Genomic DNA, 22656 nt, shown 5'->3' with positions numbered 1-22656 from the left:
TTGACCGATGAGTGTCGCACATGCATTCAACCAGACAAGCGCCGGAGACGTGATTGGGGGTAACATGGTCATGTGGAACGCCTTAGACACACTGTCCAGTGAGTGCAGCAAGGTGGGAGTTCCCTGCTGGTTTTGGGTAGCATTATGTGGGGCCGACGTACGCCGCTGGTGGTCATGGAAGGCGCCGTAACGGCTGTACGGTACGTGAATGCCATCCTCCGACCTATAGTGCAACCATATCGGCAGCATATTGGCGAGGCATTCGTCTTCATGGACGACAATTCGCGCCCCTATCGCGCACATCTTGTGAATGACTTCCTTCAGGATAACGACATCGCTCGCCTAGAGTGCCCAGCATGTTCTCCAGACATGAACTCTATCGAACATGCCTGGGATAGATTGAAAAGGCCTGTTTATGGACGACCTGACCCACCAACCACTCTGAGGATCTACGCCGAATCGCCGTTTAGGAGTGGGACAATCTGGACCAACAGTGCCTTGATGAACTTGCGGATAGTATGTCACGACAAATACAGGCATGCATCAGTGCAAGAGGACGTGCTACTGGGTATTAGAGGTACCGGTGTGTACAGCAATCTGGACCACCACCTGTGAAGGTCTTGGTATATGGTATTACAACATGCAGTGTGTGTTTTTCATAAGGCCTAGCAATAAAAAGGGCGGAAATGATATAAATGTTGGTATCTATTCCAATTTCCTGTACAGTTTCCGGAACTATCGGAACCGAGGTGATGCAAAACCTTTTTGATGTGTGTACTAGCCCAACAGGAAAACAGGAAAGTTTGTAAGCTGTTGTGCACTTTACAAGAAACCACGATGCTCTGTCTCTAATAGTTTGCAAGTAATGATTTTTTGAAATGATAGCAGAATTTTATGGACACTGTGCACCCTGACGGAAACAGAAAAGTGTTACAAAATGAAACATGAGTCCCATACTTATCAAAGTTGTCGAGATATTCACCAAATATCTGGTGTTGAATTTTTAAACTTTTATTGCATTCGGAACAGATGACCGTTACTAACATCAGTATGAGTGTGGCTCCTCACAGATGTAATTAAAGTCTTGTATTAGTTATGGCACGGAACATCCTCCGAACAGCACGTTGGAGAATCTTACACGCGCTTCATGAAGACTGCTGTCTGGAGGTGGCATTCGTCTTCTCGTCGCACCCCGGACGTGTTCCGTTAGTGACAGATCAGCAGACTGGCGAGCAGTTCAAATGGTTCAAATGGCTCTGAGCATTATGGGACTTAACTTCTGAGGTCATCAGTCCCCTAGAACTTAGAACTACTTAACCCTAACTAACCTAAGGACATCACACACTTCCATGCCCGAGGCAGGATTCGAACCTGCGACTGTAGCGCCTAGAACCGCTCGGCCACCCCGGCCGGCCCTGGTGAGCATTCCAATAGACGTCTGTAGTGTGGGTTTTGCATTATTCTTCTGGAATATGCCCTGGTCATAAGAGTATGAGAACAGGGTGATTTATCGTGTAACTGAATTTCAACGGATTCCTTTCAGCACTAGATTACAAACAGCAGAGGGCCTCCAACAACTCCCTGTGGGAACGACAAATATCACTTGTGTTTTACTCAATGACTCGCCGTCAGTCGCTGCGAAATGTAATCTTTCTGACGGGAAATCCCGAATGCAGTCACACCACAGAGACAATATTCCATAGGCACGCATTGTTATATGAAGCCTCTTGTGAAGACCGGTATCGAAAGCCGTTTGGAAATCTAGAAATATGAAATTAATTTGAGATGCTATGTCGGTAGCACTCATCACTTCGTGAGAATAAAGAGCTAGTTCTGTTTGACAAGAGATGAGAGGAGGGAGATCAGAGCACATCGCCAGTGTGCTACACACAAGCTAGAAAGCAAGCGGCAGAAGTTAGGGATGTGTAGCAGGCTATCGCACTGTTTGGTTTAACGCCCGTATGGGGAGTTTAAGAAGGTATGGGCGTGGGTGTGCAAACTAGTGGGGCACATCTCGAAACGCCTTGATGGTTGCATTGTCACAAGTTACCTTAATGATTAAGGCGGACTGCCTTGAATATATGGAAATACGAGGCTACGCATATAAGCCAAACCAAAAGGTCAACAGCATTCGAGTCCAGCTTTGGTGAAAGGCGGCTGCGACCGGCCGCCATGAAAGTCGACCGTGGCCCGAGATTCTCCGGGGGTCTGCACACAGGCGGCACCGTGTTACAATGCAGGGCAGCGCCGAGGTCAGCATTGTCCCGCGCATGCGCGGTCACTACAAGGAAGGAAGGAGGCAGGAAGATTACCGTCTATATCCAGGTCACCGGGGACGAACTGGTAATGGGGAACGATGTGTGAGGAATTATCCTTTTGAAAGGAACCGTCCCGACATATGCCTTAACTGGTTCAGGGAAGCAACTAGGGAGCTGACCCTAGATGACAGGAGGGGGGATCCGAACCGACGACCCCTACGTCCTCTTGTCCCGGCGCTGCCACTGCTTCGGCCAGTCTGCTCTGTCACGCCCACTGCACAAACGCTGCCGCCGTGCCGGCAGACACCAACCTGCCTCATCGCGGAGTAGCAAAGCGACTACACTCGCTCGACAGGTGGAACCCAACTGGATCTCACCAAATGTCTGTGGCATTCTGTAAAAGCTACGCGAAAGGAATCGTTCTCCCTCAAGCAGAAGTTTGCTGCAAGTCGCTGGTGCATTGTGGACTTCCGAGCATCTGGCAAAAGTCGCAGGTCATTACAATTTTCAGGATGGGTAGTCTAACAGATGCACATAGCTATAGGGTTATATCACTGGCTCCAATATCTTGTACAATTATGGAACGTCATATGTTGTTGTTGTTGTTGTTGTTGTTGTGGTCTTCAGTCCTGAGACTGGTTTGATGCAGCTCTCCATGCTACTCTATCCTGTGCAAGCGTCTTCATCTCCCAGTACCTACTGCAACCTACATCCTTCTGAATCTGCTTGGTGTATTCATCTCTTGGTCTTCCTCTACGATTTTTACCCTCCACGCTGCCCTCCAATACTAAATTGGTGATCCCTTGATGCCTCAGAACATGTCTTACCAACCGATCCCTTCTTCTAGTCAAGTTTTGCCAATTCTATTCAACACCTCCTTATTAGTTATGTGATCTACCCATCTAATCTTCAGCATTCTTCTGTAGCACCACATTTCGAAAGTTTCTATTCTCTTCTTGTCTAAACTATTTATCGTCCATGTTTCACTTCCATACATGGCTACACTCCATACAAATGCTTTCAGAAACGACTTCCTGACACTTAAATCTATTCTCGATGTTAACAAATTTCTCTTCTTCAGAAACGCTTTGTTTCCCATTGCCAGTCTACATTTTATATCCTCTCTACTTCGACCATCATCAGCTATTTTGCTCCCCAAATGGGAAAACTCCTTTACTACTTTAAGTGTCTCATTTCCTAATCTAATACCCTCAGCATCATCCGACTTAATTCGACTACATTCCATTATCCTCGTTTTGCTTTTGTTGATGTTCATCTTATATCCTCCTTTCAAGACACTATCCATTCCGTTCAACTGCTTTTCCAAGTCCTTTGCTGTCTCTGACAGAATTACAATGTCATCGGCGAACCTCAAAGTTTTTATTTCTTCTCCATGGAACGTCATATATTCTCACATATTAGGGTGCTTTTGCGAAAAAAAGGCAGTTTTATATGAATTAACGTAGATTCCGATCAACAATGATCTCGTAAGATTCGGCGTGCTCTGTTTCTCGACGAGGCCGAAGCACTTAGATGACGCTTTCCTCGTCGATGCCATCTCCTTTGACTTTCGGAAGGCATTAGATGCAGCCCTGCACTGTCGCTCAATGGACAAAATGCTATTCTAGGGATTCTGAAGTCCTTACTACATAAAAATCCACACGTCCTTCTTAAGGAAGCGAAGCGAAGGATGTAAAAATAGCCTTGGGTTATGCCGAAGAAGTGATATGAGGGCTCTACTCTTCACCACGTACAGAAAATTATCGTGTGTGGTAACTTCCAGCCTTATTGAGAGTGTGCGGTGAAGATGATGCTCTTGCGGATACGAACTGTGCAAAGCCAGAAGAATCTCGCTTACAGTGCTGGCCGAAAATCGCTAAAAACAATAAAAATCGTACACTGAGTAGTCAAAAGTCGTGGGATACCTCCTAACATCGTGCTGTACGGTGTAGTGCAGCGACTCGAAGAGGCATCGACTCAACAAGTCGTTGGAAGTCTCCTGGAGAAATACTGACCCATGCTGCCTCTATAGCCGTCTATAATTGCGAAAGTGTTCCCAGTGCAATGTTTTGTGCACTAACTGACCTCTCGATTATGTCCCATAAATTTCATCCGCGTCGGGTGATCTGGGTAGCCAAATTATTCGCTCTAACTGTCTAGAATGTTCTTCAAACTAATAAATATAGTTCAAATGGCTCTAAGCACTATTGGACTTAACATCTGAGGTCACCAGTCCCCTAGACTTAGAACTACTTAAACCTAACTAACCTAAGGACAGAACACACACATCCATGCCCGAGGCAGGATTCGAACCTGCGACCGTAGCAGCAGCGCGGTTCCGGACGAAGCGCCTATAACCGCTCGGTTACAGCGGCCGGCTTTCAAATTAATCCCGGACAGTTGTGGCCTCGTGAGATGGCACGTTGTCACCCATAAAAATTCCATCGTTGTTTGGGAACATGAAGCCCATGAATGGTTGCAAATGGTCTCCAAGGAACCGAACATCGAGAGGCCCCGGTCCATTCCACGTGAAGTCAGTCCACACCGTTGCTGAGTCACCACAAGCTTGCACAGGGCCTTGTTGATAGCTTCGGTCACGGCTCCGTGGCTTTTGCACCACACGCGAACTCTACCATTACCTCGTACCAACTGGAACTGGGACTCATCTGACCGGACCACGGTTTTCCAGTCGTCTAGCATCCAACCGATATGGTTGCGAGCGCAGGAGATGCGCTGCAGGCAATGTCGTGCTGTCAGCAAAGGCACCTGCATCGGTCGTCTGCTTCTGTAACCCATTGACGCCAAATTTCGCCGCTCTGTCCTAACGGATACGTTGCTCATACATCCCACATTGATTTCTGCGGTTTTTCACAGTGTTGCTTGTCTGTTAGCACTGACAACTCTACGCAAACGCCGCTGCTCTCCGTCGTTAAGCGAAGGCCGCTGGCCACTGAGTTGTCAGTAGTGAGAGGTAATGCCCAAAATTTGGTTTTCTCGGCACACTCTTGGTACTGTGGATCGCGGAATATTGAATTCCCTAACGATTTCCGAAATGGAGTGTCCCATTCCTCTGGGTGGAACTACCATTCCGCGTTAAGTGTCTGTTAACACCAGTCGTGCAGCCGCAATCAAGTAGAAATCTTTTCACGTGAATCACCTGACTACGAATGACAGGTTCGTCAATGCGCTGCCATTTTCTATCTTGTGTACGCGATACTACCACCATTTGTGTATGGGTATATCGCTGTCCCTCGAGTTTTGTCACCTCAGTGAAGAAATCCATGAGAGTCCGCCCTGTGGGACAAATATGGAATAATCATACACAGGGTGGCACACGAAATGTGTTACCAATTGTTTCTTTCACAATTTACGACGCACATTAGCTATCCCGCTGGGATCTCTACAGCGGTACCAGCAGAGCTTGCAAAAACAAATGAGTTACGAAATGACGTGTAATTCACGATACTGCCGCTAGGAGACTAGTAAGCAGCAATGGCTGACAATGGCAGACTGACGACACAGCAACGATCGGCAATTGTGTTACTTTTTCATGAAGCGAAAAGCCTTGTTGTGACTCAGAGGCGTTTTCGACGACAGCTTAACACACGATGGGTCCCTTGCAAGAAGACCATTCACAGGTTGTACGATAAATTTGTACGGGAAGGAACAGTATTGCAAGCGAAACGACCTCGGCCTAAGCCTGTTTGTTCGCCGGAGAATATTGAAGCGATACGAGTTGCTGTACAGAGAAGTCCCGGGAAATCACGTAGAAAGGTAGCAGTGCAACTGGGAATATCCGGTCCCAGTGGAGGTTCGAGTTCTCCGTCGGACATGGGTGTGTGTGTTTGTCCTTAGGTTAATTTAGGTTAAGTAGTGTGTAAGCTTAGGGACTGACGACCTTAGCACTTAAGCCCCATAAGATTTCACACACATATTTTTTTTTTTTTTTTTGGGAATATCCAGACACTCCGTTAAACGCATTCTTAAAAGTGACCTACATATGTACCCATACAAGATGACCTGTGGACAGAAGCTCACTGAAGAATACAAGCAGCAGAGACTACTGTTTGCTCAGTGGGCGGAGGATAGGGAAGAAACTCTCAACAACGTTTGGTTTTCAGACGAGGCGCATTTTCATTTAGACGGTGTGGTTAACAAACAAAGTGTACACTTTTGCGCCACTGAAAACCCACAAGTGCTTCATGAACGACAACATTATGCTCCGAGGATTACACCGTGGGCAGCAATTTCCAGTCACGGACTTATTGGACCCTTTCTTTGAAGAAACTGTGAACAGCGAGCGTTGTTTGAGCATGCTTCGCAATAGCTTCATTCCACAGCTTCTTGCTATTGCCTTGCCCTTCAACACGCTGTGGTTCATGCAAGCTGGAGCAAGACCACATACTGCAAACACTGTGTTGGAGTTTTTACACGAGCATTTCGACATGCGGATCATTTCACTCAGGTTTCCAGGTCGCTTCAATGACGGACAAAATTGGCCCCCCAGTAGTCCAGACCTCAGTCCATGTGACTTTTTTCTTTGGGGGTACCTAAAGGAAAAATTTCCCCGAAACGTCCACGTGATTTAATGGAGCTCAGAAGACTTATTCTTCAAGCTTGCAGTGAAATTACGGAAGACATGTGCCGTAGGGTAATCACTAACTTCAGTGTTCGTTTGAAGGTAGTTAGGAAACGAAATGGTGGACATATTGAGCATGTGCTGAGTTAGAACAAATCTCCATGGACGGCTCTTCATTGTAGTATATGTTCCTTTCAGATTGTATTGACAATAAAGTTTATATTCAAAAACAAAATGGTAACACATTTCGTGCGCCACCTTGTAAATCTTTATGTAAGAATAACAGATGCCAGGTTGACTTTCATTGCAAAAGTCCTCAGCAAAATGTAGTTCATTCGCGAAAAGAGTGGCTTGCAAAACACTCTTTCGACCGATTCTTGAGTACTGCTGGTCAGTCTGGGACGGCTGACAATGTAAGAATGAAGGCAACGCTTGGGGTAGGAGGGGGGGGGGGGGAGGCAAAGAGGGGTGCCTCTTGTAACTGAAACTCTCATGTCAAACTGTAGTGGCTGATCCTAGTAGTAGAAGTAGAAGCAGTCGAAGCTTTGTGGTTTCATTCGTGACGTCATAAAAGGAAACATCCCTGGATTTGCCTGTAGTAAATTAGGGGAACGACGTAAAACCTAAATCAGGGTGGGTGAATGAAAACTGGAGCCTCCACGCTCCCGAATACAAGGCCAGTGTGTTTAAAACAGTACCACATCGTTCGGTTCATCCGTATTGTATCATACTGTTTTGGAAAGAAGTTATTTAATAAAGTAAAAGGCTAGTGCTACATTCTTAATTCTTTTCTCGCTTCCAGTCACTACACACACACACACACACACACACACACACACACACACACACACACACACACACACACACACACAACACAAATTATACCCGCATTATTTAATATTGTAATATTACACACAGTATCGGCGTACACCAGGAGCACGGCGACGATGTATGGTTTCCAGTTTGTGCTCCTGAACTTAGCCTTAGTGACCTGGAAAACAGTGTCTGCATCCCTTCAGAGTGAGTGAGATGTTGGGCTGTGACAGAGGGTCAGGTGTCAGTAAAGGAAATGACGGTGTCGGTGGAGAAAACAGGCAGCTAGTCACCGAGCGAAGAAAATGTTGGGCTCGGCCAGGAATCTCACCCGGGAGACTGAGATGTATGGGTGGCGCTGCTAACCACAAGACCCTGAGCCGCGGACAATACTGCACATTACATAGCTTTTGGGGTAAGGTTTTGCAGAAAAAACTACATAATATTAGTCTGTTGTATGAAATGTTACTAATATTATCTTTATTATCACTTACTTTTCACGTTTTTCAGCAAAAAATATTGTGTGTTATCTAAGTAAATCTTAAGTGGTTGGAATGTGTCACGTAACAAGTGCCGAGTGGCGTGACACAGTGGCTAGCACACTGGATTCGCATTCGGGAGGACGACGGTTCAATCCCGTTTCCGGCCATCTTGATTTAGGTTTCCCGTGATTTCTCTAAATAGCTTCAGGCAGATGTCGGGATGGTTTCTTCCAAAAGGCGCGGCTTATTTCATTTCCCATCATTCCATTATCCGAGCTGTTGCTCCGTCTGTAATGACCTCGTTGTCGACGGGACGTTAAACACTAACCTCCTCCTCCTCCTACTTAACAGGTACTTTGTAACTTGTCCTTCTAAATAAGTTCGTTTCTGTGAACTCTGTAATATCCTTCCGCAATTTATTGTAGTTTTATTGTTAGGTAAAAAAATCATGTTTTGAGTTTTATGTACATCTAGTCTCTGTTTGTAAATGTATGTCCAGTTTGGGTCGTGTTTCAAGGTCACAGATAGAGCTGTTTGTGCAGTAACCATCAGCGTTTTCTTGGCGTGTACAGCTGATTGGTAAATGTACTCACATGTCGTAGTTAAAATCTCGAGAGATGTTTAAAAGAGGTGAGGAGCTGTCCATCACGGAGAGGTTTACCGTTGCAATTCAAAGAGTACAGGTTCCAAGAAGTCTCACAGAAGTACGAATTGTTATTGACAGGCGTCACGTCGCGGACCATTTGCAAATGGATGATGGAGGGAGGGGGAAACTGGGGCAGAGTAAAGAGAGCGGTACCAGAAGTCTTACCCCCCACTGCCACGCGCAACGTACATGCAGCAAATCAGCTGCGGTCTTTTAAAGAACCATTCGAACAAGCGCCTGGTGGAATTTACGGAGCCGGCCGCGGTGGCCGTGCGGTTCTAGGCGCTCCAGTCCGGAGCCGCGCTGCTGCTACGGTCGCAGGTTCGAATCCTGCCTCGGGCACGGATGTGTGTGTGATGTCCTTAGGTTAGTTAGGTTTAAGTAGTTCTAAGTTCTAGGGGACTGATGACCACAGCAGTTGAGTCCCATAGTGCTCAGAGCCATTTGAATTTACGGAATTTATTGAAATCCTGATCCTTGCATATCCTGACAGGAGTCTGAACTATTTTCGTGTCATCACTGGCTGTCGTCAGTTAATTTTCGCACCGAAACGTGATCCTACGATCTACTACCGATCTCTACATACAGGCGTCAGAATGCGAGAGTCAGAAGAATTATGCACAGGAGAGCAGTGCCTTTAGCCACCAGCTGCCAGTATGCAAGGGGTGGTGATAAGGTTTAAGTTATAACGGCGAAAAAATTAAGTTCTGACTTTAATAACCGGTGACAATGTTCGTCATTTTACTCGAGTCCCTACAGAGTCACGGTGGATGTGCCCGCGTTTGGAGGCTCCGAGGATAACGAACGTTGCCGGACTCCATTTTTTTTTTCATTTAAACACATGTGAAACCCATCGCCTTGACAACTAAGGTGGGTTGTTAGGTTACTGAATTCAGTATATATGCAGCAAGTCATGGTCTCTTAGCCGTTGCAGCCACTCACAAATATTTTGTTTGCGAGTGACTGCACCGTTTCCCGTCGCTAGCCACGAGGAGGCGGACCAAATTTTCTTTATCACATGCTGCATACGTGGTTTAGTGTTAGTTTACAAAAGTATTACGAAGTTAATAAACTTTAAACAAATGTATGAAAACAAGAAAAAAGAACATATTCAATTAAAATCGATGTTACTTTAAAAATAAAAAAAAATATAAATTTTGAAGGAGAAGGAAGATATATAAGGATAGATGGATAGGAGTTGTGCAAAGAAGAGTAAAGACAAAAATTCATTACATATAAAGTGAGGATTGAAATTTCGAGGTAGAAATCTAGTGGTTATGGAAAAGAGAGAGTTAGAGATCCAGAGTTATGTAGAGGAATATAGAAAGTAACGGGTTTCCTTTCCCCGTAGAAGGTACGATAGCTCGAAAGGTGTGAGCGTATCGTACTCATGTGTTCATGCGATGTGCAGGAAAGTTTATATAGTACTATGTGTCTGCCCTGAAAATGTGCTGCGCTCTATTATTATGTTTTTAGCATATTGTTGACATACACATTTAGTAAAGAATTTACATTGGTGGTATCTGCTGATGGACACATATACACTCCTGGAAACTGAAATAAGAACACCGTGAATTCATTGTCCCAGGAAGGGGAAACTTTATTGACACATTCCTGGGGTCAGATACATCACATGATCACACTGACAGAACCACAGGCACATAGACACAGGCAACAGAGCATGCACAATGTCGGCACTAGTACAGTGTATATCCACCTTTCGCAGCAATGCAGGCTGCTATTCTCCCATGGAGACGATCGTAGAGATGCTGGATGTAGTCCTGTGGAACGGCTTGCCATGCCATTTCCACCTGGCGCCTCAGTTGGACCAGCGTTCGTGCTGGACGTGCAGACCGCGTGAGACGACGCTTCATCCAGTCCCAAACATGCTCAATGGGGGACAGATCCGGAGATCTTGCTGGCCAAGGTAGTTGACTTACACCTTCTAGAGCACGTTGGGTGGCACGGGATACATGCGGACGTGCATTGTCCTGTTGGAACAGCTAGTCCCCTTGCCGGTCTAGGAATGGTAGAACGATGGGTTCGATGACGGTTTGGATGTACCGTGCATTATTCAGTGTCCCCTCGACGATCACCAGTGGTGTACGGCCAGTGTAGGAGATCGCTCCCCACACCATGATGCCGGGTGTTGGCCCTGTGTGCCTCGGTCGTATGCAGTCCTGATTGTGGCGCTCACCTGCACGGCGCCAAACACGCATACGACCATCATTGGCACCAAGGCAGAAGCGACTCTCATCGCTGAAGACGACACGTCTCCATTCGTCCCTCCATTCACGCCTGTCGCGACACCACTGGAGGCGGGCTGCACGATGTTGGGGCGTGAGCGGAAGACGGCCTAACGGTGTGCGGGACCGTAGCCCAGCTTCATGGAGACGGTTGCGAATGGTCCTCGCCGATACCCCAGGAGCAACAGTGTCCCTAATTTGCTGGGAAGTGGCGGTGCGGTCCCCTACGGCACTGCGTAGGATCCTACGGTCTTGACGTGCATCCGTGCGTCGCTGCGGTCCGGTCCCAGGTCGACGGGCGTGTGCACCTTCCGCCGACCACTGGCGACAACATCGATGTACTGTGGAGACCTCACGCCCCACGTGTTGAGCAATTCGGCGGTACGTCCACCCGGCCTCCCGCATGCCCACTATACGCCCTCGCTCAAAGTCCGTCAACTGCACATACGGTTCACGTCCACGCTGTCGCGGCATGCTACCAGTGTTAAAGACTGCGATGGAGCTCCGTATGCCACGGCAAACTGGCTGACACTGACGGCGGCGGTGCACAAATGCTGCGCAGCTAGCGCCATTCGACAGCCAACACCGCGGTTCCTGGTGTGTCCGGTGTGCCGTGCGTGTGATCATTGCTTGTACAGCCCTCTCGCAGTGTCCGGAGCAAGTATGGTGGGTCTGACACACCGGTGTCAATGTGTTCTTTTTTCCATTTCCAGGAGTGTAGGACATTCTTCCAATAATTACATCAGTTCTTACTACTTGGCTCTGTATTGTATACCACAGCAAAGTTCTTCTTTCTGCTTCAAGATAATTTATCACATGTCCTAGTCCTTAGATTGATTTCGTGTATATGCAATATTATACATTTATACATTGTATACCTCCTTAAAACAATGCTGACATATTAATTTTATGTTACTTTCAAGGATACAGAACACGTATTAATTACATAGTACAAGGACTGCTTTCGTCATCGTCATAAGGGACCAGCCCCTGACGCGACGTCACTGGTTACCTGAGGTTAGCGTAACCTCTAGCATGGACCGCAGCCGTTACGCTTCTGACGTGTTAAGGCTGGGGGCTGTGACGTACGTTCGAGATCTCCGTCGCTTTACCACGGAACACGACGAGGCGAGACCGATACGGAGAGTGCCCGCCTGTTGCCCTGGGCAGTAGTTTTCTCTAATGTCTGGAAACGTCGGGTCAGGCGTTGGCGGGCTGAGGTGGGAGACTGGCTGCAACACCGACAGTCGGCACAGAGTCGCAGCAGCGCGTAATGACGTACCCGTCGACATCTGTCAATCGAGCTCAGTACCCATCTTTTTGATTTGAAGCTCCTTGTGTTGGGCGTGTTTTCAGTTAAAATTTTTGGATATGAGGTCCGCCAGTTACGCAAAACACCGCTTTTCTCAGTACCCAAACATGTTTAGGCACCACTGTGCCACCATCATTGGGTTTTCGTTTTTATTTAGTCTGTAATGTGAACATTTTTGTTAAATGATTATAAAATTATGTGCATTTTTAGTTCAAACAACAGATCGTTTCTTTTTGTAAATACCTTTACATTTGGTGAGCATGAATTTTCTGGATCACTTTTGTGTTAATTATTTCAGGTAGCTTGCCATCTGCAACCAAACGATGTTGATGAGAAAAATTTTTTGCTGGGTGTTAACCTATCTTCTAGAATGTAATTTAGTATTTCGTGATGTTTTCGCGCCTATTTTCGTATTTACTTACGTTTTCGTGTGGCAAGCACTTCCATTCTCCGCATCATGCTGAGATGCTGTAATGCATACGTAACTATAGCAAGTATTTTCCACAAATAACGTAGAAAAACACTTTTCACTACGCCAGAACACAGTGCGATTGTCGTTTGTTATGTGTCCCAGTCCAGTTAGTGTTCATTTGTTCACCAGAGGGTTCGGCGGCAAATTTGAATTTTATTTGCATTTTATCTTTGTGTGTGTGTGTGTGTGTGTGTGTGTGTGTGTGTGTGTGTTTTCTGTGTGCTTCTTAGCTGTGTGTGTTGTCTTTTATATGTAAATGGTGCGTCTTTGCAGATTTTAGTGTATCTAGTTTTCGTGTGTGTGTGTGTGTGTGTGTGTGTGTGTGTGTGTGTGTGTGTGTGTGTGAGTGTGTGTGTGTGTGTGTGTGTTCCGTGCGTGCGTGTGTGTGTGTGTGTGTGTAGACTTTCTCTGTTTGTGCTGTTTTTATTAGTAAAGTTCCTTTAATGTGTCAAATAGTATGCCCTTGCAGAGTGCAGTGTATTCGTTTAAGACCTATGTTCCTTCTGCTACTGCCTTCTGCATATGGAAGTTTCCCTCAGTGGTCATTTTGCTGTATAGGCTGTGGCTGGGGTTTAGTATTATTAAGCCTGGCTAAGCAGGGATGGCTAGAGGACAAATGTAAGGATGTAGAGGCTTGTCTCACCAGGGGTAAGATAGATACTGCCTACAGGAAAATTAAAGAGACCTTTGGGGAAAAGAGAACCACTTGTATAAATATAAAGGGCTCAGACGGAAACCCAGTTCTAAGCAAAGAAGGGAAAGCAGAAAGGTGGAAGGAGTATATAGAGGGTCTATACAAGGGCGATGTACTTGAGGACAATATTATGGAAGTGAAAGAGGATGTGGATGAAGATGAAGTGGGATATACGATACTGCGTGAAGAGTTTGACAGAGCACTGAAAGACCTGAGTCGAAACAAGGCCCCAGGAATAGACAACATTCCATTAGAACTACTGACGGCCTTGGGAGAGCCAGTCCTGACAAAACTCTACCATCTGGTGAGCAAGATGTATGAAACAGGCGAAATACCCTCAGACTTCAAGAAGAATATAATAATTCCAATCCCAAAGAAAGCAGGTGTTGACAGATGTGAAAATTACCGAACTATCAGTTTAACAAGTCACGGCTGCAAAATACTAATGCGAATTCTTTACAGACGAATGGAAAAACTAGTAGAAGCCGACCTCGGGGAAGATCAGTTTGGATTCCGTAGAAGTATTGGAACACGTGAGGCAATATTGACCCTACGACGTATCTTAGAAGAAAGATTAAGGAAAGGCAAACCTACGTTTCTAGCATTTGTAGACTTAGAGAAAGCTTTTGACAATGTTGAGTGGAATACTCTCTTTCAAATTCTGAAGGTGACAGGGGTAAAATACAGGGAGCGAAACGCTATTTGCAAATTGTACAGAAACCAGATGGCAGTTATTAGAGTCGGGGGGTATGAAAGGGAAGCAGCGGCTGGGAAGGGAGTGAGACAGGTTTGTAGCCTCTCCCCGATGTTATTCAATCTGTATATTGAGCAAGCAGTAAAGAAAACAACAGAAAAATTCGGAGTAGGTATTAAAATCGATGGAGAATTAATAAAAACTTTGAGGTTTGTCGAGACATTGTAATTCTGTCAGAGACAGCAAAGGACTTGGAAGAGCAGTTGAACGGAATGGACAGTGTCTTGAAAGGAGGGTATAAGATGAACATCGACAAAAGCAAAACGAGGATAATGGAATGTAGTGGAATTAAGTCGGGTGATGCTGAGGGAATTAGATTAGGAAATGAGATACTTAAATTAGTAAAGGAGTTTTGCTATTTCGGGAGCAAAATAACTGATGATGGTCGAAGTAGAGAAGATATAAAATGTAGACTGGCAATGGCAAGGAAAGCGTTTCTGAAGAAGAGAAATTTGTTAACATCGAGTATAGATTTAAGTGTCAGGAAGTCGTTTCTGAAAGTATTTGTATGGAGTGTAGCCATGTATGGAAGTGAAACATGGACGATAAATAGTTTGGACAAGAAGAGAATAGAAGCTTTCGAAATGTGGTGCTACAGAAGAATGCTGAAGATTAGATGGGTAGATCACATAACAAATGAGGAGGTATTGAGTAGGATTGGGGAGAAGAGAAGTTTGTGGCACAACTTGACTAGAAGAAGGGATCGGTTGGTAGGACATGTTCTGAGGAATCAACGGATTACCAATTTAGTATTGGAGGGCAGCGTGGAGGGTAAAAATCGTATAGGGAGACCAAGAGATGAATACACCAAGCAGATTCAGAAGGATGTAGGTTACAGTAGGTACTGGGAGATGAAGAAACTTGCACAGGATAGAGTAGCATGGAGAGCTGCATCAAACCAGTCTCAGGACTGAAGATCACAACAAAAAGTCTGTTTCTATTGTGGTTGGGTGGTGATTGTTGGGTCAGTACGATTGTGTTCCCAGCGGTGTTAAGATCAACTGGTGCAGTCAGGGTCGGCAACTCGTGCCCTGTATTTCGCACCCTGTATACCCCAAATCACCTACGAATTTACTGTATACGCACAATAAGTAAAATTTCGTAACTCGTTCTCTTGTCCGCTGCAGCTATTTCGTTCGCCCGACTGCACACCATTGACCCTCACCGCTTTGTGTCCAGACTGGGAGTCGTTCGTGCGGTCGATGGTGGCCAAGTGGCGGGCGCTGAACCTGGACTGGCTGCGCAACTTCCCGGGCGAGCTGCTGGTGGCGCGCTACGAGGCTCTGGCGGCGGCCGACGCCCCCGCGCTGCGCGCCCACCTGCTGCGCCTGCTGCGCTTCCTGCGCGCCGACGCCGCCGTCTCGGCGCAGCAGCTCGCCTGTACCGTGGTGCGCCGCGAGGGCATCTACCGGCGCCGCCGGCGCGCCGCCGCCGACGCTTTCGACCCCTTCTCCGAGGACATGAAGCGCGACCTGCGCGCCGCCGAGGACGAGGTCTTCGCCGCCATCCGCGACTTCCAGCTGCGCCAGCAGCGCCTCCTGGGCGCCGGCGTCGACCCCGGGCCCGGGCCCACGGCGCAGCCGCCGGGCAGCTGATGGCCGGCCGGCGCAGCTCGCGTCTCGCACCTGCCGTCGCCCGACGGGCCGCCGCGGTCGCCGCCGTCGTCCTCTGCCTCTGCTCCCAGGGTCCCTGCACTCCTCTGTACGTGACAGCCAGACACCGGTCCCAACCCTGGAGAGCGAGGCTACGACCGGACGTACGATCGCACGCGGTATTCTTTTCCCCGAAAAGATGCTCTTCCATCCACCGCCATCCTTCGTTTTCTCGCTCGGTGAAGTGTCTGCTTTGATTCAAGTAACGAGATCCCGCCGTGGAAACGACTTCGTGTAGAGTGCTACTTTGGCACGACGGTGATGCCTGACGTCGGTTCAGAATCTTAAACACGCGACGAGACATCTCGTTTGCAGCATCAGATTCTTTTAATTTGACAAATTTTATCGTCGGTTTTACTGTTATTCGGGTAGTCTGTTTCCCACTGTCTCGGGCCCTATACAGCCCTGTCTACGACGTCACCAAAACCACTGATGCTAGCCGAGAAGGCTGACGTAGCACAACCCAAATTTCCCCCACGTAATCGCGCTTCTGTCCGATTCTGCGCTCTGTTCTTTACACCGTGACACCTCTACTCTCAATTGGCCACCAATCGCCCGCTCTGAAAAACGGCTGTACGAGTACGGGAAGAATGTCTTTGGTGAGACTGGCTGTCCACCCAAAAAGTTCAATCACACGCGTGGTCATCGCGTGCTATTGCTACGATACATTCACCGTTCCCGTGGTTGTCAGACAGCTCGGTCAATCTGCTCTTTCTCTGCAGTCTCTGGACTGTTTTGATCGCTAGTTTGCAAATACTCGGCCATCAGAAACAGAATATGAGAGTGATCCCGGGACAAATGAAACGTGTGTTCCAGTTGCGCCACCGCTCTCCCGCACACCCCCAGCCGTGCTGTTGGTCTACACCCGGCAGCTGCCCGAATCTCGCTGACTGCACGGCATTGCCCAGTCTACCGACGCGCCCTGTAGTATTTCTCTGTTACCGCCGTACTCGCCCGACAGCTTCACGTTTCGCCGTCTAATTGTTGGCGTGCTACTCGCCGCTTTCTCTTGTCCCTTTTGCAGCGCAAGGAGAACAACTACTTTTGTCAGCGCCTCTCCTTCACGCTCAGCTGTCGTGTACTCGATGCCTACAATGTTACGTTGTTGAGAATACCACTACTCGTGTCACACACGAGTGAACAACAGTATATCCTATACAAAAGTCACAGTCATATCGTTAGTTAGTGTACTAAGATCGACATATGTCAGTCTTCGTATGACGGGTGTAGCGGCAGACACACCGGATTTTCCTTTACTGCAAACGACCAACGCTGCTCGTACTGCATTCGCGAGCTCCAGACCTGCCTGGTTAGCAGACATAAAACGGCCTACAGTCTTACATCACACAGGCTCACAGTTGCTGTCTTCATTCCTCAAGTCAGAGCCCACAGGTATTCTGTCCTTATAGCAGATATACGACTGCTGTGACCTACACGACGATTTCAAAGCTGTGTCGCTTGTGGTTGCAGAACCACGGTCCTTCATAATATCTCCCGTCAATTATAAAATACGACCCTGTGCCGTCTGCTACGTTTTCAGAAAGAAATTCACAGTTAAATAAAATTCATTTTCGAAATATTAATCGGCAAGTGAAGTAATAGAGCAAAATTTGCGACAAATTACTTACCATTTATTAGTTTAAAAAGGTTTTAATACGAGTTACATGTTTTCTTTTCATAAGAAATTTTCGAAATAATTTCTTAATATAACTGCTTTTATAATTCTAGAACTACTGCATAATCCTTTCATTTTCGGGAACCAGTTACATATATATTGTAACTTTTCATTATGTCTTCAATCAACACTGCCGTCGATTCGAGTAGTCTTTGTTACTAACGACTGTAAAAATCAGTTTTCCACAAACGTAACTACAATCTGAGGGAACTTACGAGCGCTTCCAGTAGAAACTCAGCATCCAGTTGCATATGGCTCGATAACCTTCCAGGGGCAGCTATCTACGTGTAATGTGTAAATGATCGGAGCTACCTGTACATTCTTTCTGGCGTACCACGAACTTGTTGAAGTCCGCGGAAGAGGATTTGTCGCTACCGGCAAACATTCCAGAGGGGATAAATCTGTTTTGTCGGCTGCCTTACAGTTTTTCAGTCATCTAATTACAGTTCATACACCGCGCGATGGTCTATATGATCTTTACGCTTTTCCGTTTCAAACAAAATATCTGCACGTTAGTATTTGTTACGACAGATTCTTCCGCAAATCACGACGGGAAAGAAAATCATCTGATTGTTTCACTGCATGCAGCTACCCACTGTGAGCAGACATTTTTGTGCACAAGTAGCTTCTGTATAAAGAATATGGCCAGTCGACAAATCCTCTTCCGCGGACTTCAACAAGTTGTTTGTGACTGTAAGATGCGTTGCTGTAACCGTAGAGATTGTCGTGAAATTAAAAAAAAACTTTACACAAGCTATAACTGGGCTACTATAAACTATTCATTCGTTTTCGCAGCTCTGTATTTTCCAAAGTATTACGTGTACAAATATGACTGATGCCCGACCATAACCGTAAGCTCACCAACTTTGTATTTTGCCCTCTACAGTTGTTTTGCGAGTGCCCTTCTGGTCACACGTCCAAGCGGTAGTCAGGTTCGTTTCGTAACTTAAGTAGCAACATCCTGTCAGTGGTAATCGTAGCAGCATAGATGCGTTCTCTGAGCTGTTCTAGTGCTCCTGCAAGTCTAAATATGTAAACACGGTCCTTACTGGCCGCTCCAGAGGCAAGAGCCACGAGGTATAAGGTCAAGCGACCTGGGGGAGGGGACCAAGGGAACAGTCCTCTTCGCCAGCGACGCGGAAATTCGTATCGACCAACATCGGGGCGCCAATGAGGGGGTGCCCCGTCTTTTTGGAAGATGGCTGCAATATATCAAGGTAAGGGCTACCCGTCGCAGTCTTCTCACACAAGAAGAGCCACCCACACAGCTTTGTCTGTGACACTGAACAGAAAACATTAAGCTTCGTCAAATCTCATTCGCGCGCCACAATTCCACGAGAATTTTCAGTGGCCCACACTCTGTTATTTCCAGGTAAATTGACGGTTGTTTCGGCGCTGAATATTAGCCTGGAGGCGAAATGTTCATCCTCAAATGCTTCCTGCACTGTGATCTAAAATTGAAGGCTATAATCGTTGCACGAGGTGCAGACGCTACGGTTTGAAATTTAACCGCCGTCGCAAAAGCTTCCGCACAGTTTCCTGCAGTATTCCTGTTCCCGACACGAGAGGATTACTGATTTTTTTTGGACTGGGTACCAAACTTTCCGTCACCCTCTCCACGGTAGCATCTGGCACAATTGCGGAGACAAACATGTGTCCTCGAATTGACGAAAGCGACACACAATGCCCCGTTTACATGACTGTTCTTTTCCCAGAGTTCCATCTGAATGCTCGCCGCACTGTTGTAACAGATAAACATCACACAAGAACTCTTGTCGTCCTTTGTGGCCATTTCGTCGAGGCTCTGTACTCGAAACGCCAATTGGTAGACAAAACGCAAATTCGGTGAGTTTACGGATCCATTCTTCCATCAGTCACGTTTGTACGTACATGTACAATCTAAGGAAAAGCTAGATTGCTACCTGCATGTTAAGTTGCAGGCAGGCAGAATTAAAAGACACTTATACATTAGCTTTCTTCCACAGTCTTCGTCGGAAGAAGAAACACATACACACACTGCTTGTGTGAATGAATGTATACATGTTCCTCTTTCTTTTTCTGACGAAGGCTGTGGCTGAAAGCTAATGTGTAAGTGTCTTTTAACTGTGCCTGCCTGCAACTTAACGGGTCACTTTTACGGCAGGTAGCAATTGTCTTTTCCTTACATTGCTGATATTCCAGCCTGAAGTTTCCATTGTATGATATTTATAAAGATATTGGAAACTATAGAACTTTGAAAAGGATTATTCATTTATAGCATCCCAGTATTAAAAATTACATTTCTATAAGTAATAAATTTAGGCAACAGATTTGTTTTATCCTTATATAGTTATCAGGAATCTCTGAGAAACAATCGCATGACAGAACTGTTTGATAACAAAAGGCTAAATCCACACGTACGAGTATTTTTAGGATTTCTGGTCGTGGCTACGAGGAGATAAATTGTCGGCCATGTAGACACATAACTCATTCCGCTTATCTACCAGTACTCTGAGTCATAAAAACATCGTGTAACAAACTGAAATGCTTACACAACTGCATACCAGGATATGTTATCGGTTCCCACTTACAATGTTTATATAGCGAGTTCTCCACAACCTATTTGAACTAAATAACTAAACAAAAGACAATGAGGTGAAATTTATTCTCACATTTCGAATTATCGAAACAGTTTTTGGAACTTGAAGCGCTTTCTAAAAAGGCTACTTCTTAACGTGAAAAAGTCTTCCTTCTAAGTGCATTATTATCTGATACAGCGAATGCCGGCGATACTGTCAGATTTCACAACGCAAATGACGACAGGAATTCCCTGCATAAAATATCAGCGGCTGTGATGTCATCTTCGTTGATATATCAACACTATCAGCACAACACCACGTAGAACGTAAATCCTGCACGATTTCCTGTTTTTTCCCAAATCATTAGTTACTATTTAAGTAAAGCGTATTTTTCCCGTAAAGACAAGAAGAAAAAAAGTGTACACACAAGAAGTTTACGGGGCTTTGAGAGAATCTGCTGTAAGTCCTTTGTTATTATGCCCATGCTTAAATATTTAAAAGGCTTTTTTTTAAAACATCGGTGAACAAACTAAGCAAGTCACAGTGAGTGAGACAAGAAACGGAGTATAAAGATGCGGCTTTAAACAAGACCAGTGAAACTTATACAGTAAGACAACATAGAATACCGAAGTAACCGAAGCGTTCTGTAAACGTTTAGCAAGAGAGGGTGTCGTGCAAGTGGAAGCGAGAGAAGCTAGAGAAACAACGGGGTAACCAGAAAACTTTCGAGGCCATATAACTGTGGGCGAAACGTTGGTGTCATCACTGATAGTGGTATACAACACAACTGGGTAACATTTCCTGGAAACACGCACGTTAACAGAATATTTCCCTTTTTCGTCGCGTTAGTGGATCGTGCCTGGTTTTGGAAACACAGTAAACGTAACTGCTGAAACACCGTACAAGCAATTGCCAGCACCACCGTGTGTGACGGGAGCGGTGCTCTTTTAAAGAGCGCCGCACAGATTCGCGGCCAGTGCAAGCATTACATTTAAATGCTTAAGGCAAAACTGCCTAAAGTGAGTGTCAGTATTTAAAACATCGAAAACTTGTTTGCCCACCGGCGGGCAAAAGTCCTATCTCACTTATAAAAATTCAAGTGACATATTTCATAAAATCTTTACAAGACTTTTTGTTTGTATACATACATAAAATTGTCAAGAAATGATCATCTGAAATCTGTCACAGTGAAAATTGGCTATGTAACTTACCACAAAAATGGATTTTCATTTTTATTTTAAAGAAACGTTCTTGGCCGTTGCTCATCCGACCAAGTGCGAATACGTGCAACATTAGAGAGAGTTAAAATTTCACAAATGAATTTACAATTTCAGTCACAACAGAACAAAGACTCACCGATCATCACCCACTCGACCTAGTGCAAAATAGGTGTACCATTAGATGAAGTTTAAATTTCATAAATGAAAGGTCGTCATTAGCTCAGATAACGTGATACACAGGAATGGGATATTATTTTATTTTATTTCGACTGAAGGACATTTCGTCGAAAAGGCTAAAAACCTAGTTACGGTTACTTGTCGTCTGCTTGTTAATCAAAATGTTTGGGTTCGACCTTTTATTGACGTAAATTACCACTTTTTCGAGCATATCCGAATTATCACCCTAATTGTCAGTGTGCAATACTAATGAACAATTTTCAATGGAAGCTAAATGATCATTCTGTTCCCTTAAGTGGTATCCCAGGCACACACGGTGGCGCTGGCCATTCATTGCTTGTACGATATTTCCAGTTAGGTTCGAACTGTGCAACTAATGGTGCTTCCTGTTATTCTACTCATCATTATTGAGACTATTTGACTTCTACATCCAAGTCTCATGTATCTGTATCTAAAATGGTCATCAGATGATGGATTAAAGTCGAAACGCGTCATGACAGTTAATTAGCAAACTCAGAAAAAACCAGCTACTCTTTTTAAACATAACACAGCCTCTTTAAATTCTTTCAATTTGTAATTGTGTTCATAATGATTGCATGCCTCTAGAAGGACTTTCAGTCTGTTTTAGAATTAAGACTGTCGAATCACTCACACACTCACTGAAAAAATAGACATATTAAAAAACAATGTCATTGTCTACAGATGACTACGATACAAAAATAGACATATTAAAAAACAATCTCATTGTCTACAGATGACTACGATACAAAAATTAAAATCCATACGTAATTTGACAGCGCACAGGAAACAGTTACAAAGAGGTAATTAGCAGAAAGAAATCTTCTTTCTGAGACTTAAGTAACGGTTTCATCGAGATGTATAGCTGTTTACAACGACATATAATATGCAAGGCATCGTGTCATGATGGTCTGTCGAAAATTCCCAGCACGTTTGGAAGTATCCGTCCGGCAAATATTGTGCTTGGAAACACGCTGGCCGCTGCAGAAGAATCTCTCATGTCTGTACCGTGAGAGGGAGGGTGAGAGCATTCTGGCTCAGTTTTCGGGTTGCGGTCATTATGCTGATTGCGGAAAACTACTTGAGGAATTCAAAGGAGC

The 22656-nt window shown here is 45.5% G+C and overlaps 1 protein-coding gene across 1 annotated transcript in view; it reads left to right on the top strand.

Moving 5' to 3' along the window:
* LOC126418818 (WSCD family member AAEL009094-like) overlaps positions 1–15851 on the top strand; it is a 139748-nt gene extending 123897 nt beyond the window's left edge. Inside the window, exon 7 of the mRNA XM_050085762.1 lies at positions 15436–15851. Coding sequence (XP_049941719.1) covers positions 15436–15851 — 416 coding nt within the window. The remainder of the gene's footprint in view (positions 1–15435) is intronic.
* Positions 15852–22656: the final 6805 nt, after the last annotated feature.

Source organism: Schistocerca serialis, chromosome 9 (genome assembly GCF_023864345.2).
Source record: "Schistocerca serialis cubense isolate TAMUIC-IGC-003099 chromosome 9, iqSchSeri2.2, whole genome shotgun sequence".
NCBI lineage: Eukaryota > Metazoa > Arthropoda > Insecta > Orthoptera > Acrididae > Schistocerca > Schistocerca serialis.
The sequence above is the reverse complement of the archived record's forward strand: the minus strand, read 5'-3'. Positions and strand labels throughout refer to the sequence as shown.